The following is a 14,060-nucleotide window of genomic DNA, read 5'->3' as shown; positions in this document are numbered from 1 at the left end:
AAAAGGATGCTCTCATTTTCACAACTTAACTGTATTTCTTCTTTGAGTGAGACTTCAGGACATTTTCATCAACAAACTGTCCAACTGAAACATTCTGATACCAATCCTACCCCCTCTGTTTCAATATTTATCCTACACTACATTACTACAGTGATCAGAACAAATACTGGCCAGTTTAGCTCCTTACCCAGGCTCTAAGGAAAGCTGATTGACTTGAAATTTTAACTTTAGTATTCCCTCCACTAATGCTGTCTGATCAGCTGAATATTTTCAGCACTTTTAGATGGAATTGTCCTTTGGGAATGTTAGAATCATAGAGTCATAGAGATGTACAATACAGAAACTGACCCTTTGATCCAACCCGTACATGCTGACCAGATATCCCAACCCAATCTAGTCCCACCTGCCAGCACCCAGCCCATATCCCTCCAAACAGTGCCTATTCATGAACCCATCTAGATGCCTTTTAAATGTTGTAGTCGTACTGGCCTCCACCAGATCCTCTGGCAGCTCATTCTATACACGTATCACCCTCTGCATGAAAGAATTACCTCTCAGGTCTTTTGTATATCTTTCCCATCTCACCCTAAACCTATGCCCTCTAGTTCTGGAACTCCCCCACTCCAGGGAAGAGACTTTGTCTATTTATCCTATCCATGCCCCTCAGGGTTTTATAAACCTCTAAAAGTTCATCCCCCAGCCTCCGATGCTCCAGGGAAAATAACTCCAGCCTATTCAATTTCTCCCTATAGCTCAAATCCTCCACTCTGGCAACATCCTTGTAAATCTTTTTTGAAACCCTTCAAGTTTCACAATATCCTTCCAATAAGAGAGAGGCCAGACTTGCACGCAATATTCCAACAGTGGCCTAACCAATATCCTGTACAGCCACAACATGACCTCCCAACTCCTGTACTCAATACTTTGACCAATAAAGGACAGCATACCAAATGCCTTCTTCACTATCCTATCTACCTGCGACTCCACTTCCAAGGAGCTGTGAACCTGCACTCCAAGCTCTTTTTGTTCAGCAACACACCCCAGAACCTTACCATTAAGTCCTGCTAAGATTTGCTTTCCCAAAATGCAGCACCTCACACTGATCTAAATTAAACTTCATCTGCCAGTTCTCAGTCCCATTGGCCCATCTGATCAAGATCCCATTGTAACCTGAGGTAACCTTCTTCACTGTCTACTACACCTCCAATTTTGGTGTCAATGCAAACTTACTTAAGTACCCCTTATGCTCACATCCAAATCATTTATATAAATGATGAAAAGTAGTGGACCCAGCACCAATCCTTGTGGCACTCCACTGGTCACAGGCCTCCAGTCTGAAAAATAACCCTCCACCACCACCCTCTGTCTTCTACCTTTGAGCTAGTTCTGTATAAAATGACTAGTTTTCCCTGCATTCCATGAGATCTAACCTTGTTAACCAGTCTCCCATGGGAACCTTGTCGAACGCCTTACTGAAGTCCATATAGGTCACATCTACTGCTCTGCCCTCCTCAATCTTCTTTGTTACTTCTTCAAAAAAAATCAATCAAGTTTGTGAGACATAATTTTCCATGCATAAAGCCATGTTAACTATCCCTAATCAGTCCTTGCCTTTCCAAACACATATACATCTTATCCCTCAGGATTCTCTCCATAAACTTGCCAACCACCGATGTCAGGCTCACTGGTCTATAGTTCCCTGGAATGTCTTTGCCACACTTCTTAAATAGTGGCACCACGTTAGCCAACCTCCACTCTTCCAGCACCTCACCTGTGATTATTGATGCTACAATGATACAAATATCTCAACAATGGGCCCAGCAATCACTTCCCTAGCTTCCCACAGAGTTCTTGGGTACACCTGATCAGGTCTTGGGGATTTATCCACTTTTATGCGTTTCAAGACATCCAGCACTTCCTCCTCTGTAATATGGACATTTTTTAAGATGTCACCATCTATTTCCCTACATTCTATGCCTTCCATGTCCTTTTCCACAGTAAACACTGATGCAAAATACTCATTTAGTATCTCCTCCATCTCCTTCGGTTCCACCCAAAGGCTGCTTTGCTGATCTTTGAGGGGCACTATTCTCTCCCTAGTTACCTTTTTGGCCTTAATGTATTTGTAAAAACCCTTTGGATTCTCTTTAACTCTATGTGCCAAAGCTATCTCATGTCCCCTTTTTGCCCTCCTGATTTCCTTCTTAAGTATACTCCTACTGCCTTTATACTCTTCTAAGGATTTATTTGATCTCCCCTGTCCATACCTAACATATGCGTCCTTCTTTTTCTTAATCAAACATTCAATTTCTTTAGTCATCCAGCATTCGCTACACCTACCAGCCTTTCCTTTCACCCTAACAGGAATATACTGTCTCTGGATTCTTGTTATCTCATTTCTGAAGGCTTCCCATTTTTCAGCCATCCCTTTACCTGTGAACATCTGCCCTCAATCAGCTTTTGAAAGTTCTTGCCTAATACTGTCATAATTAGCCTTCTTCCAGTTTTAACTTCAACTTTTAGATCTGGTCTATCCTTTTCCATCACTATTTTAAATCTAATAGAATTATGGTCGCTGGCCCCAAAGTGCTCCCCCACTGACACCTCAGTCACCTGCCCTGCCTTATTTCCCAAGAGTAAGTCAAGTTTTGCACCTTCTCTAGTAGCTACATCCACACACTGAACCAGAAAATTTTCTTGTACACACTTAACAAATTCCTCTCCATCTAAACCTTTAACACTATGGCAGTCCGGGTCTATGTTTGGAAAGTTAAAATCCCCGACCGTAACTACCCTATTATTCTTACAGATAACTGAGATCTCCTTACAAATTTGTTTCTCAATTTCCCTCTGACAACTAGGGGGTCTATAATACAATCCCAATAAGGTAATCATCCCTTTCTTATTTCTCAGTTCCACTAAACCTTCCCTGGATGTATTTCAGGGAACATCCTCCCTCAGTATACCTGTAATGCTATCCCTTTTCAAAAACGCCATGCCCCCTCCTCTCTTGCCTCCCTTTCTATCCTTCATTTGGCATTTGTATCCTGGAACATTAAGCTGCCAGTCCTGTCCATCCCTGAGCCATGTTTCTGTAATTGCTATGATATCCCAGTCCCATGTTCCTAACCATGCCCTGAGTTCATCTGCCTTCCCTGTTAGGCCTTTTGCATTGAAATAAATGCAGTTTAATTTATTAGTCCTACCTTGTCCCTGCCTGCCCTGACTGTTTGGCTCACTTCTGTTCTCAACTGTACCGGTTTCAGATTGATCTCTTTCCTCACTATCTCCCTGGGTCCTATCCCCCCACCTTACTAGTTTAAATCCTCCCGAGCAGCTGTCGCAAATCTCCCTGCCATTATATTAATCCCCTTCCAATTCAAGTACAATCCCTCCTTCTTGTGCAGATCACGTCTACCCCAGAACAGATTCCAATGATCTAATAACGTGAATCCTTCTCTCATAGACCAGCTCCTCAACCATGCATTCATCTGCTCTATCCTCCTATTCCTGCCCTCACTAGCTCACAGTGCCAGTAGTAATCCAGATGAGCCTATCATCGAGGACCTCCTTTTTAAGTTCCTGCCTATCATTTCTATTCTCCCTTCAGAATCTCATCCTTTTCCCTTCCTATGTCATGTGTACAATGACCTCCAGCTTGTCTCTCTCTCTCCCCCTTGAGAACATTCTGCACCCTCTCTGAGACATCCTTGATCCTGGCACCAGAGAAGCAACACGCCATTCTGATGTTTCGCTGCTGGCCACAGAAATGTCTGCCTGTGCCTTGGACTAAAGAGTCCCCAACACAATTGATCTCTTGAAACCGAACGAACCCCTCATTGCATTAGAGCCAGTCTCAATACCAGAAACCTGGATCTTCATGCTACATTCCCCTGAGAATCCATCACTTCGTACATTTTCCAAAGCAGCGTACTTGTTGGAAGTTGTGATAGCCACAAAAGACTCCTGCACTACCTGCCTACTCTCTTACCTTTCCTGGAGTTAACCCATCTGTGTGACTGTATCTGCAACTTTTCCCCCTTCCTATAACTGCCATCCATCACATTGCCTTGCCCTTGTAAACTACTCATTGCTTCTAATTGTCTTGCCAACTGATCCATTCGATCTGATAGGATTCACAACCAATGGCATTTATTGCAGATGTCATCCTCAGTAACCGTAAACTCTCCCTAAAATCCCAGATCTGACAAGAAGAGCATATTTCTCTATTAAACACCATTTTTGCTTCTTTCAATCTACAGACCCAGAAAATAGCACTGTCTTATTCTGCAAAACACTGCTCCAGGCTAACTTAATACTTATGGCTTATATTTTTAAGTTTAATCAAGAGACATATCTCAATACAACATATAATCAAGAAAGAACTCACTACTGCAGACTTTCTGTCAGCCACAGTTAAGAACATTCACTTATCTGTTTCTTATCAGGTTCCTCCAAGAAAAGTTGTGCATTTCACTGTTTGTTAATTTTCCCAGACGCACTTCGATATCCAGTGAAACAGTAAAGGACAGACTCCCCACAATGCACTATTCACCTTGTTGCCTTTCAAGCAAGCATCTTATGGTGTTTCCCAAAGGATGCATATAAAGAACAGTGGAGCATGAAGCTGGAGATTAGAAATTGTAAAATTCAGATCAAATTTGGAGAGTGTTAAAATGCATATTGGCGAACTTTTGAATTTCCTTTCAATGAGAAATGGTCAGGGCACCACAACCATACACTGTTACAATGTCTTAGACAAATGGAAACACATTTGTGACACCAGACTGTAGATGAGCTCTGTATCCCATTTTATTTCTGCATGACACTTAGTTCCTACTTAGTTATGAAGAGAGCAATTGGTATGAAATAAAATTATACCCAGCCTGTTTGCAAAATGTGTAATTACTTCATAGCAGTTCTGACCATCCTTGATAGTGGTTTTAGAGTAACTTGGAAATTCTGACCTTATGAAAGATGTGATATAAATGCAAATTTGTCCTTCAGTCAAAATGTAATCAAACTTTGAGTGGTTAGCACTGCTGCCTCACAGTGCCTGGGACATGTGTTTGATTCCAGTTTGAGCGACTGCCTGTGTGGAGTTTGTACATTTCGTTGGCATCTGCTGCAGTTTCTGCCAGATGCTCAGCTTCCTCCCACAGTCCAAAGATGTGCAGGTTAGATGGACTGGCTGTGGTACAGGGGGTGGGTGGAATGCTTTACAGAGGGTTGGTGTGGATATAATGGGCTGATCAACCTCTTTCTGCACTGTATGGATTCTGTGGTAGAAGTTTAAAACATAATCCAGTTGTTTAGAGTTGCTGTTACTTATCTTTGAAACTAGTTCCATAAACCCAGAGGAACCTCGATTATCCCAACGAGATGGGTAGGCACTATTTCGTTTGGATAATTGATTATTCAGCTAATCGATTAAATGCCTTTCCTCTGGGGCACGAGGTTTTCTGTAAAATCTGCTTCCTGTTCTGGAGATAAGCCATCGTCACAGCACGCGCGAGCCCCCGCCCGACCTCCAACCCCGTCCAACACTGCTCCCAACCCCGTCCAACACCTACCCCTGCCCAACACCTGCTCAATACTGCCCTCTGCCTGCCCCAACACTGTCCCCCGATCTGCCCCCGCACCCCTCTCTGGGGCAACCGGACTGGACACCAACAAGACTGCTGCTGCTGCTGCTGCAACTGCCTTTAGGGGGTGAGTCTCCAAATACAAACACAGGCACACACACAAACTCACACACACAACTTTTTACTGCAACGTTTTGACAGGTTCCATCTTTGCTCTGTACAGGATAATGTTGGAGAGATTATCTGGGGAAGAGAAGTTTAGGTACATGTGTAGAACTTCAGGGAAAGTGTGGGGAGAGACAGAAAGAGGGTAGGAGGTCAGTCATTTAGAGACAGTGCCTGCGGTCCCATCAGTCCAAGACTGTTCTCGGCAGCACTTTTAATCACTGTAAACAAAAGACACAATCAGTGTTGGACACATTGTGTTAGATGTAATATTTCTGTGGTATTCGGATAATCAAGGTTCCTCTGTAAGTCCATACATGTGAAAAATGCCTTGAATGCTGAATTAGTGCTTATTACTGTAAAGGGTGCGACAGTTCTGTGGAACCTCTCTCAATAATACTTCACTATGTTCTTGACTTTCAGAGCTGCAACTGTTTTGCATTTTGGAAGGTAAGAGATATTTCTGAATCATTCCAGAAATTCCATGATTTATGAAGATTAAAATCAGAAAGCTATGTTTTTGTTACTTGGAATTTTACCTCCATAATATTGAACATTTTTATGAATATGGACAGCAATAGAATTCACAGGAGAAGCACTCCATTCTCATGGTGTGCATCTTAGAAAGCTGAGAGATGTTGGAAAATAACATTGGCTCTGATTACAGACTTCTGAACAACAATGGACAAGAAAGTTTTGCTGGAGAACGACGGGATTGAAATGCTCAATTCAAAATGATCAAAACAATTAATTGGGCTGAGGGTATTGTGTCAGTTTCTTGATTTTGTAATATTGAATAAAAATTAACACTAAGGTTTTGGAATAATCAAAGCAAGTTAACATGAATTTCTGCAAGGTGTATGTTCTCTGGCAAAGATAAGACTTCCTTGAGGAAATTATGGCACATGCACACAGCTGCACTGGAGACTTGTGCCTCAACTTAACCACCATGGCATTAAAAGTGTCATACATCAATAGAAAGTGGTTAATTGGAATAGAAACAGAATGAATGTTCCAGAGTGACTGGATCAGGGAATATTTCTCATGCACGTATAAATCAGTTAGCACCTTGCCTTCTTTAAAATGTGCTGCCTAACGGAGACACTATGTTGGTCAGCCTTAATGATTTGGGAGTAAAAAATCTATTTCTTACAACCAGCAGGGATATGTGCAATCCTCAGGAATAAAAAACATGGATAATGGACTTGAAGGCAAGTCCAGCTATTTTGGTCAGGCATGGATTGGAGACCCCAGCAAGATTCATGAGGATGTTCATAGTGGGCATCGCATGGGTGATGGATGTTGGTGGCACCAAGTGGAAGTACCATTTTGGGAGTGTGGAGGGGAGGGAAGGAGATGTTGTTTAATATACACAAGGCACAAACTCTCCTTTCTAGCCATGAGCCATGTTTTTGTCTTAAAGGCCTCAACAATAGCTGGGATATTTGCCTGATGTTTTAGTGCCCCTTTTAATATGGAGGACAGGTCAAGGAGGTTCAAGTTCAAGAAGTTTGACATGTTTGAAGGCAGGGAGATTATCAAAGTTACTCAATGTTAAAGGTTATTTCTGGGTAAGATCCACATAAAGAGTGCTGATACAAAGGTTCAATGTTAGAACTATTGGACAATTATCAAAACTTCCAGATGATGTAATAATTGGTAATATGGTTCATGGTGAAGAGGGTTTTAAGTGACTTTAACAGGACACAAATGCCAGGCAATGACCATCTCCAACAACAAAAGTCTAGCTATCACCCCTTGACATTTAGTGGCATTACTGTCACTGAATTCTCCCCACTAACAACATCTTGGGGTTACTGTTGACCAGAAAGTGAACATGATTAACCATATAAATACTGTGACTGAAAAAGGCAGGTCAGAGGGTCTTAATTCTACAGAGAGTGATTTTATGAGATTGCCACTCCTTGGAAAATCTGGCCTACGATTTCCAGAAGAAAGTGAGCCCTGCCGATGCTGGAGATCCAAGTTGAGAGTGTGGTGCTGGAAAAGCGCAGCAGATCAGGCAACATTCGAGGAGCAGGAGAATCAATGTTTCGGGCATAAGCCCTTCATCAGAATTTCCAGGAAAGGTTTCCGTTTCCTGAGTTTAAGAGACCTACTGTGACATAATGCAAATTTCAATGCTCAATATGTTGTCAGCTGTAATATTGCAATTTATCACTCCCTGTTCTTGCAGTTGGGGTCATTATCTATGCTGGACTCCATGAATACAAGAAAATTGGACAGCGAAGAGTGTTTGCCCATAAGCAGACCTGCCCTGAAATAAGTGAACAGTATAGCATCACTGACTAGCATTTAAATCCCATCATGGTCTCTATATATGTTTCTTCTCCAACCTGACTGAGATTTCAGTGCAGACTATGAATGGAGAGCACCCTTTTTTTTTAGATTAGATTACTTAGATTACTTATAGTGTGGAAACAGGCCCTTCGGCCCAACAAGTCCACACCGACCTGCCGAAGGGTAACCCACCCATACCCCTACCCCTACAGTTACCCCTTTACCTAACACTACGGGCAATTTAGCATGGCCAATTCACCTAACTTGCACATCTTTGGACTGTGGGAGGAAACCGGAGCACCCGGAGGAAACCCACACAGACACGGGGAGAACGTGCAAACTCCACACAATCAGTCGCCTGAGGCGGGAATTGACCCGGGTCTCTGGCACTGCGAGGCAGCAGTGCTAACCACTGTGCCACCGTGCCGCCTTGATTCCTAATTTGTAACTGTACAATTGAGTGATTTGATTGTACAATAGATGAGAAATGTGGTGCACTGAAATTACATTTTGTTTTATATTTGCAGGTTATAAAAACATGGAAATCAATTATCGTAAGTATAAACCCACACTGCAAAACTACAGCATCTTGCACTTATAAAGCACCTTTTACAGTTGAAAATGTCCAGTTATTTCATAAGACTGTTATCATAGAAGAATTGATGTAGAACTACATGAAAAGGTATTAGGTTAGATGACCAAAAGCTTAGTCAAAGATGTCGGTTAGATCATCATTATTGTTTGTTAGGGAAACATTTCCAGGTGGAGCGATTTCAGAATTCCAAAAATAGGGACTGAGGCATCTGAAGTCAAAGCCACCAGAGGTGAGAATTAAAAGAATGTAGAGACATTGGAGAGTTATACAGGACTGGAGTAATTTAGAGGCAAGAGCTGAAAAATGTGTTGCTGGAAAAGCGCAGCAGGTCAAGCAGCATCCAAGGAGCAGGAGAATCGACGTTTCGGGCATAAGCCCTTCTTCAGGAATAACTTCAGGAATGAAGAAGGGCTTATGCCCAAAACATCAATTCTCCTGCTCCTTGGATTCTACCTGACCTGCTGCGCTTTTCCAGCAACACATTTTTCAGCTCTGATCTCCAGCATCTGCAGTCCTCACTTCCTCCTAGTAATTTAGAGGCAGAAAAGCCACGAACGATCACAAAAAATTGTTATGGCGTAGAATGTGGCCCATCATGTCTGTATGATCCCTTCAGTAACTATTATGTCTTAATGCCATTCTCTTGCCTTTATTCAGTGCTTTTTAATGTAGTTTCTATTCAAAAGTTCCCCTACTGACCTCTTGATTGCTGTATCTGACTCTCTATTACACTTGCACACACTACATTCCGTAGGCAAACCATACGTTACGTGAAAAATATTTTCTCACATCACATTTGCTATTTTTGCAAATCACTTTACGTCACTGCTGTCTCACCTTGATCCTTTTACAAATGGAAAACATTTATCTATCCATACCTCTTAACTTTGAAAACATCTATCAAATCTCCTCTTAGCTTTCTTCTTCCAAAGGAGAACAACCCCAATCTCTCAAATCTGTCCTCAATGGAAGTTTCTCATTCCTGGAACCATTTTCATAAGTCCTTTTTACACACTCTCCAATGTGTGCACATACCTTTATAGTACTCAGAATTGTACACAATATTGTACCTAAAGTCTAACAAATACCTTTCATTCTTTCAGCGCAATCTCCTTGTCCTTATTCATTTGCCATCTCTCTGCTCAATCCATCAACTTGTCTATGTCCTTTTGAAATTTTATAATGTGCTCCTCACAGTTTACAATGCTTACAAAGTTCATATAACTCTTCAAATTTGAAGCTGTCCCCTACAGACCAAAACCCAGATGATTAATATATATCAGGAAAAGCAAGGATCCCAGTGCCAATCCCCGATAACTCTGCGGCATACCTTCCTCCGACCTGAAAAATATCCAATGACTGTCACTGTCTGATTCCTATTATTCAGCTAATTTTGTATTCATGTTCCTTCTGTCCCTTTATTATTCCATGAGCTATAATTCTTCTCACCACTCCATTGTGTGATACTTTGCCAAATGCCTTTTGAAAGTCTATGTACAACATTATCCTCATCAACCTTTTCTGTTCCATTTTAAGCATTTCAAACTGTATTCGATTGTTATCATAAAGTATTATGGGGAGAAAGCAAGATTATGTCACTAAGTGAAATATTAATTCAAATAGTCAGTGCAGGCATGATGGCCTCCTTCTGCAGTCCATCAACTTTGTGATTTTGTAATTAATTTGAATAACCCTCCTTTTGCTCCCTCATCCCTGCCCACCCCAGTCACTCTCTCTGAGAGGTTGTGATCTTCCCTGTGGAATAATCAATACTTTGCTGCTGTTAAAGATTCATTTCTTCATTTTGGGACAATCTCTTTCTTTCTCCAACTGGAAATCCGCTGGGAACACCAGAATTGATGAAAGCATTGAAAATACCATATTCACGGGACTGGGATGGAAGAATTCCAGTCAGAGGAAGTACAATATATGGAAACTTATCAAAAAGGGAATCCTCAAACTTTATTGGGATTTAATGGATTTATTTAATGTCTAAATCCTGAAGAAATCTGTCTCTAGCTTTGAGTGAATCTCTCTAATTTTGCTGTTTCCTCTCATAGCCTCTGTAACATTGGTTAAGAAAACCGACTATCAAGAAGTTGAAGTGTCTGAGGATCTGAAGAGTGTAAGATGGACTGGGAAAAGTCAACCTAATGCTGAGAAGGGGCTTAAAGACCGGTCCTATGTGCTGGGAACAGAAGGATTCACATCAGGGAGACATTACTGGGAAGTGGAGGTGATTGGGAAAGGCGAGTGGAATCTGGGCATCGTTTCAGACTCTGTGAATTGGGAGGAAGAGATTGAACTGAAACCTGAGAATGGATTCTGGACCATTGGATGGCTGGGAAATAATCTGGTCGTGAATACCTCTGACAGTCCTCGTCAATCTCTTGGTGATGTACCAAAGAAGATTGGTGTTTATCTCAGTTATGAGTCTCAGTCAGTTTCATTTTTCAATGCAGACACAAAATCTCATCTCTACACATTTCATGGAATCAAATTCCCACAAAAACTTTATCCAATATTGCAAACTTCAGAAAATACAAGTCTGAAAATCTGTCCCAATTCAATGAAAGGTTCAATAGTATTGAAATATTGAAGCCCATGCTTTAACTTGCAAATTGGACATGGCAGGAATATAAAAGTGATGGTATTGCTTTGGACATTTATTCTATGTGACCCTATATTAACTTCCATTAACTTGAGTAAAGTTGAATATCAGGCATCTGATAATGGATAATATGTTTCACTAATTTGGTTCCTTGTTATGTTTAATTTTATCCCATTCAATCAACAGGACTCATGAACTGATAATGTGTTTATTACATAATAGATAATTATATAAAGCAGTGAACCTAGAAATAAGAAGGCCATTCAGCCTGCAAGAATATTACTATCCATTCAGGTCAAGATTGCTCTGCTATTTGAATTTCCAAATATTTGTCTTTGCACGAAATCCCTTAAAACATTGGAAAACAAAAATCCATTCATATAAAATTTGAATAGTGCTGAAAAAAAAACATATTTAGACAAAATATTCTGATTTGCACTCACCAGGGGAATTTGCAAGAATATCAGTTCAAAGGGAAAACCAACATTATGTTGCATGAGAAGAGAATGCTGATTTGTCTATAATTGATTTAGCACCAGCTGCCATTGGTGAGAACCTTCCAAACTTCTGTCCTTTGCATGTTTCCTAATTTCACTCCTAAGTGATCTGGCTCTGTTTTTAGACCTTGCCACTTTGTCCTAGCCTCTTCCAGATTTATTTTTCACTTATTACATTCCTTGAACAAAACCCCACTTTATCCAACATATTTCCAGGGAATGCAGCCCTCATTTGTATTTTTCTTGCTTCTATGTTAAGCCTTGAAATTCAGCAAAATCCACCTTAACACTTAGAAGCAGTCAGAGCACTGCAAGTCTGTTCTAACCTGAACTTTATATAGCTGAAGTATGACATTACTTTCTCATGTTATAGTCCTCTAGATTTAAAGACTGGCATTCCATTGGTTTTCATGATTATTTTGTATACTTGTCAAAGGTCCTAGGTCCTAAGGAGTGTTGCTGAACAAAGAGACCTTGGAGTGCAGGTTCATAGCTCCTTGAAAGTAGAGTTGCAGGTAGATAGGATAGTGAAGAAGGCGTTTGGTATGCTTTCCTTTATTAGTCAGAGTATTGAGTACAGGAGTTGGGAGGTCATGTTGCGGCTGTACAGGACATTGGTTCAGCCACTTTTGGAATATTGCATGCAGTTCTGGTCTTCTTCCTATCGGAAAGATGTTGTGAAACTTGAAAGGGTTCAGAAAAGATTTACAAGGATATTGCCACGTTTGGAGGATCTGAGTTGTAGGGAGAGGTTGAATAGGCTAGAGCTGTTTTTCCGTGGAGCGACAAGGCTGAGGGGTGACCTTATAGAGATTTATGTAATCATGTGGGGCATGGATAGGGTAAATAGACAAAGTCTTGTCCCTGGAATGAGGGAGTCCAGATTTAGAGGGCATAGGTTTAGGGTAAGAGGGGAAAGATATAAAAGAGACCTAAGGGGCAACTTTTCCACGCAGAGGATGGTGCGTGTATGGAATAAGCTGCCAGAGGAAGTGGTGGAGGCTGGTACAATTACAACATTTAAAAGGCATTTGGATGGGTATATAAATAGGAAGGGTTTGGAGGGATATGGGCTGGGTGCTGGCAGGTGGGACTAGATTAGGTTGGGATATCTGGTTGGCCAGGATGAGTTGGACTAAAGGGTTTCTTTCCATGTTGCACATCTCTTTGACTCTATGAATCTATGATATTCTGTGTTTCTGAACCCATAAGTCTGTATAAACCTTCATGTTTTTACCTTTTCACCAAATGACAAGAATTTAGCTTGAATTTATTGAACTACAAACTGAAGATGACTCAAATGTAGCTAATTTAAAAACTAGATGCCATTCCTGGAGCTGGCTTCAAACTTTATTACTGCCGGTGCTGGTGTTTATGCTTCACATGAGGCCCCCTCTCACCCCTTCTCATCCAAGCCCATCAATATCTCTTTTCATTTCTCCATTTCTTTCAGACATGTATGGTTAACCTGGTTCACCTCAACTACTTCTTATTCTGGTCAGCTTAAAATTATAGTAATGGATGTTCTATTGTTGAAGCAAATTCAAGACTGAAATGATAACTTTTTTTATCTCTCAGAAATGAGCAATATGGGGAGAGGGCAGTAGCAGGGGTTGGTTGAGGTAGAAGATCAGCCATGATTGTATTAAGTGACAGGCTCAAAGGGCCAAGGTCTACTCCTACTTCTACTTCAGTTTTTGCGTTCTTATAAAAGACCAACTAATGGTGCTCATGGTCAGCTTACTGGCCACAGGGAATGCTGCTTTCCCCTCAGGGTGATCTCCAAGTCCAAACAATGCACCTTAGAAGCTGAAGTGAAATCTCCTTTGCAGATTTCAACATATTGAGAAATATTGTGAACTAATGAAACAAAACCGCTGCTGTATAGTGAAAAAGTTATTTCTCCTCTTTTTGCCTTACTCTCTCCATTTCATACATCATTTCATAAGTATTAGAACTCATTGGCAATTTGATGATTACAATAAACAGAAAATTCTAGTTGTACGTGCCAACATAGTCAGTATCTGTGAAGAGAAAATGCAAGGGATCAATGTTTTTAATATTTACATTCTCATAAGAATTTTTAATGGGACAATGTACCAGCAGTGTTTTTTAAAAGCTATTTGAGATTCTTTGCATCTGTATATTTTGTTTACATACTAGGTAATTAATTACATTTTCTGATCAAACTATTAGTTTAAACGTTACTTTTTTTAAAATTTGCTTTGTTGTCTTTTAACAAATTGAATGAGATCAGTGAAGGGCTTGTCTTAATCCTCCGAAATTTAATAAATTTGTTTAAGGAA

General features: G+C 40.7%; 1 protein-coding gene across 1 annotated transcript in view; it reads left to right on the top strand.

Annotated features, from left to right (window-relative positions):
• LOC122541447 (butyrophilin subfamily 1 member A1-like) overlaps nt 1-14,060 on the top strand; it is a 27,591-nt gene extending 13,531 nt beyond the window's left edge. The window contains exons 6-8 of the mRNA XM_043678225.2: nt 6,174-6,200; nt 8,579-8,605; nt 10,707-14,060. Of these exons, the coding sequence (XP_043534160.2) occupies nt 6,174-6,200; nt 8,579-8,605; nt 10,707-11,245 (593 nt within the window). The 3' untranslated portion in view covers nt 11,246-14,060. The remainder of the gene's footprint in view (nt 1-6,173; nt 6,201-8,578; nt 8,606-10,706) is intronic.

The sequence above is a fragment of the Chiloscyllium plagiosum genome, unplaced genomic scaffold (genome assembly GCF_037043375.1).
Source record: "Chiloscyllium plagiosum isolate Xiang-an unplaced genomic scaffold, Cpla_swu_hap1 HiC_scaffold_35, whole genome shotgun sequence".
In the NCBI taxonomy this organism is placed as follows: Eukaryota; Metazoa; Chordata; class Chondrichthyes; order Orectolobiformes; family Hemiscylliidae; genus Chiloscyllium; species Chiloscyllium plagiosum.
This window is presented reverse-complemented; position numbering and strand designations above follow the sequence as displayed.